The sequence below is a fragment of the Vigna umbellata genome, chromosome 8 (genome assembly GCF_029865625.1).
Source record: "Vigna umbellata cultivar VRB3 chromosome 8, Vumbellata_1.0, whole genome shotgun sequence".
In the NCBI taxonomy this organism is placed as follows: domain Eukaryota; kingdom Viridiplantae; phylum Streptophyta; class Magnoliopsida; order Fabales; family Fabaceae; genus Vigna; species Vigna umbellata.
Genome location: NC_142172.1, coordinates 12736216 through 12740181, shown reverse-complemented (window position 1 = coordinate 12740181; position 3966 = coordinate 12736216). Strand labels below are relative to the sequence as shown.

Sequence of the window (3966 nt, the reverse complement as noted above, 5' to 3'; positions counted from 1 at the left end):
TATCGTTATTTCTCTTTTAAAAAATAACTAAAAATATTTAAATACCATTCTAAAGGTATGAGTACTCGTGTGACCGTTCGCGTCGGCCTAGTACTCATTACCTTCTTTTTCTCGAAAATGTCAAAAACAAATATATAAAATTTTCAAAAAACTAAAAACATCAACACTCTCAAACAAACAAAGAATCTTTCCGCTAGAACTACGTTACCCTTGATTCTTCACCAAAAATGGAGATACGTAGGAGCAAGGCCAGTCCTTGTCAGGTTCATTTCCCAAAAATACAAAATCATTTCCAAACAAATTTCTCAAACAGTTTCAGAAAGAACTACGTAACCCTGATTTCTCATTTTGAATGAGAATACGTAGGAGCAAGGTCAATCCTTGTCGGGCCCACAAAACTAAAAAATATATTTTGTTTATTTAGAATTTTATTTTAGGGAATAATTAAACATTTTGAAAACCACATCACATTCGCGCATTTAGTTAAAGGTACTGCCTTAGGGCAGGCGTTGTAGGGTGCTAACACCTTCCCTACACGTAACCGACTCCCGAACCCAGAATCTGGTTTTCGTGGACCGTGTCTATTTTTTTTATGGTTTTTCCGTAGTTTTCCAGAATAAACTATGGTGGCGACTCCAAAATCTCTTTTCCAAATTCGTTTCTTTTTTGGATCGTCGTCCCGTCGCGATTCCGGTTGCGACAGATGGCATTGACTACAAAGAGACATTCTCTCCTGTTTCTAAGAAGCACTCTTTGAGAATTGTTTTAGCTTTGGTGGCTCATTATGATTTAGAGCTTCACCAAATGGATGTAAAGATCGCTTTTCCGAATGGTGATTTAGAAGAGGAAGTTTATATGGATCAACTAGAAGGTTTCACAATAACAGGAAAATATAATTTGGTGTGTAAATTGAAGAAATCAATATATGGATTGAAACAAGCTTCCTGACAATGGTATCTAAAATTTAATGATACCATAACTTCCTATGGTTTTGTATAGAACACTGTTGACCGGTGTATATATATATATACATATATATATATATATATATATATATATAAAGATTAGTGGGAGTAAGTTTGTTATTTTGGTTCTATATGTTGATGACATTCTTCTTGCTGCTAATAATATTAGTATGTTACATGACTTAAAGAAGTTTCTCTCTAGCAACTTTGAAATGAAAGATATGAATGATGCATCTTATGTGATAGGAATAGAAATATTTTGTGATAGATCACAAGGATTGTTAAGTTTGTCTCAAAAATGCTATATTAACAAAGTGTTTGAGAGATTCAGAATCGAAAAATGCTCACCTGGAGTAATTCCAATTCAAAAAGGGGACAAGTTTAGTCAAATGGAATGTCCCAAGAATGATTTGGAACGAAAGGCCATGGAGTCCATTTCTTATGCATCAGTAGTTGGGAGTTTGATGTATGCTCAAACTTGTACTCGGCCAGATATCAGTTTTGTTGTTGGAATGTTAGGCCGATATCAAAGTAATCCTAGAATGGATCACTAGAAAGCTGCAAAGAAAGTTCTTAGGTACTTACAAGGTACCAAAGAATACATGCTCACCTACAGAAGGTCAGATCATCTTGAAGTGATTGGCTACTCGGATTCAGACTATGCTGGATGTGTGGATTCAAGAAAATCCACATTTGGGTATGTTTATCTATTAGCTAGAGGAGCAATTTCTTGGAAAAGTGCAAAACAATCAGTCCTTGCTACTTCCACCATGGAGGCTGAATTCGTGGCATGCTTTGGGGCCACGGTTCACGCTTTGTGGTTGCAGAACTTTGTATCGAGGCTTGGCATTATTGACAGTATTGCTAGGCCCATAAGGATTTATTGTGATAATTTTGCAGTCATCTTCTTCTCTAAAAATGACAAGTACTTAAAGGGTGCTAAACACATGGATTTGAAGTATTTGTCGGTCAAAGAAAAAGTGTAGAAACATAGAGTGTTGATTGAGCATATTGGTACTGATTTTATGATAGTAGATCCGTTAGCTAAAGGACTCCCGCCCAAAACTTTTTCTCCCGACAACCGTTGAGCAGAGTTAAGGTGCAATTAATGCCACAACGACTGTTGTTAGATAATTAAGGTTTACATTAATGATCATTAAAAGGTAAATTAATTAGTCATATTCCTTTAAACTTTATATATAAGGGTTTAATCTCGAGGTAAACTCACTTTGACTCATTATTAAATTACTAAAGACCTACATAGAAAAATTCTTACTTGAGTGTCGGAGTGTCTTCTGCATGTCACCCCCACACACCGATCGATTAACTAGAGCAAGGAGAAGGCAGGACGCTCGGCTGCGACAGGAACTCTTCAGATGGTCCTCGCCCATTCCAGCATAAACAACAAGTTTTGAGTAGTTATATTTTGTGCTTTTAAGAATATTATAACAGAAGTTGGAAAATTCATAAAATGATTTACTTTGATTTTGAATTTTCTAGTTAAAGTGGGTTGAAGTATTTGAGTTGGAATTGAATGTTTTAAGATACTTTAATATTAACAAAATGAGAAAATGCAAAGTTTTCTTACTCTTTCTCTTTTTTTATCTCGTGACTTAACAGATGTGTATATATATACTACAATTAATATAATTAGGTTTTGAGTATTCTCCAAAGTTTTCAAAAGAGAAACTTTCGGTGGTTCATAAGATAATCTATCATCAATTCCTTTAATACTTTTATAATTATGTCCAACACACAACTTCTCATGTAGACATTTGAAAAGGTTGCACGTAACAATAAAAAAGCTAGCAAGAAACCTGGTTAAGTAGAGAGGGAGAATTATCAAATTCATTTAGGAAGAACTATCAAAGTGTCAAAATCACATAAGAATTGAAACATCCAACTAAATGTTATGCAAATTTAAAAGTCTTTGCAGTTTACTCGTTATACTCTTTTGACAACAAATAGAAATTTCAATTAGTTCAAATTAGTTTAATGCACAAGTAAAAAGTAAAAATTAGAAAAATTGAGACGGCTTCCAGAAATTAACTTAGAAATATTAATTCAAAATTCATTTTTTTTCTTTTAAGTGAATTAAGAATTGAAATTAATTTAATTAACATTATATAAATTTTTAAAAAAATATACTTTTCTTAATCTTATAAATTTTGGATTAAAAAAAATCACTTGATTGAGTGGTTATAAAGTGAGAGTAGAGCAAAGAAATGTGGGCACATGAATAGGAAGCATGAAAGGAAAGGAAAAGATGATAGGCATGGAAGTGGGTTTCAATGATTTTTAATTTGCTCCATTTCCATGCATTGAAAAAATGAACTCATTCACTGTGTGTGGCTTGTTTGAGAAGATGACAGAGATGTTGAAGTGATGTGAAAAACGAGACACAACCAATGGGAGAAGTGAGAGATAAACACAAACCCTAGTTTGTTTGGTTTCCGTCTTCTTATGCAATTCCTTCCTTTCCTTTGATGTGACAAATGTTGTACAAACAAACACATCTAGATGCTGACCGATCGGGTCGAACACGGATACATTTGATTTTGAAAAAAAAAATTCATTCGACATATTATCTGTATGAATATTTATTTAAAATAATATTTGTAAATATTTTAAAATCTACGAATTACCTATAAATATCCATAGATATTGGTAAAAATTTTAAAAAATATACTTTTATAAAATATTAAAAAAAAATTTAACTAAAATTACAAAAAATATAAAAAATATAATATAAATTAAATTAAATTTTAATTTTAATTTAATTTAATTTTATAAAATATAAATAAATAATTAAATTTAACTTAATAAAATATAAATTATATTTTTATTTTTACTTTTTAAAGATAGTAAATATCTACAAGTACGGATAATATAATACCTACATATGATTCATTTATAAACGAATATTAAAATACATATTATCTGTAATCCACATATAATAAATATTCGCAGAGATCAACTATCTTGCAGAGAATCAACTATC

The 3966-nt window shown here is 31.5% G+C and overlaps 1 protein-coding gene across 1 annotated transcript; it reads left to right on the top strand.

The window, feature by feature from the left end:
- The first annotated feature begins 1567 nt into the window (after nt 1-1567).
- Nucleotides 1568-1951, top strand: LOC124837918 (secreted RxLR effector protein 161-like). The gene has a single exon (XM_047313399.1). It carries the CDS (start codon nt 1568-1570, stop codon nt 1949-1951), a length of 384 nt encoding a protein of 127 aa, XP_047169355.1.
- The last annotated feature ends 2015 nt before the right edge of the window (nt 1952-3966 follow it).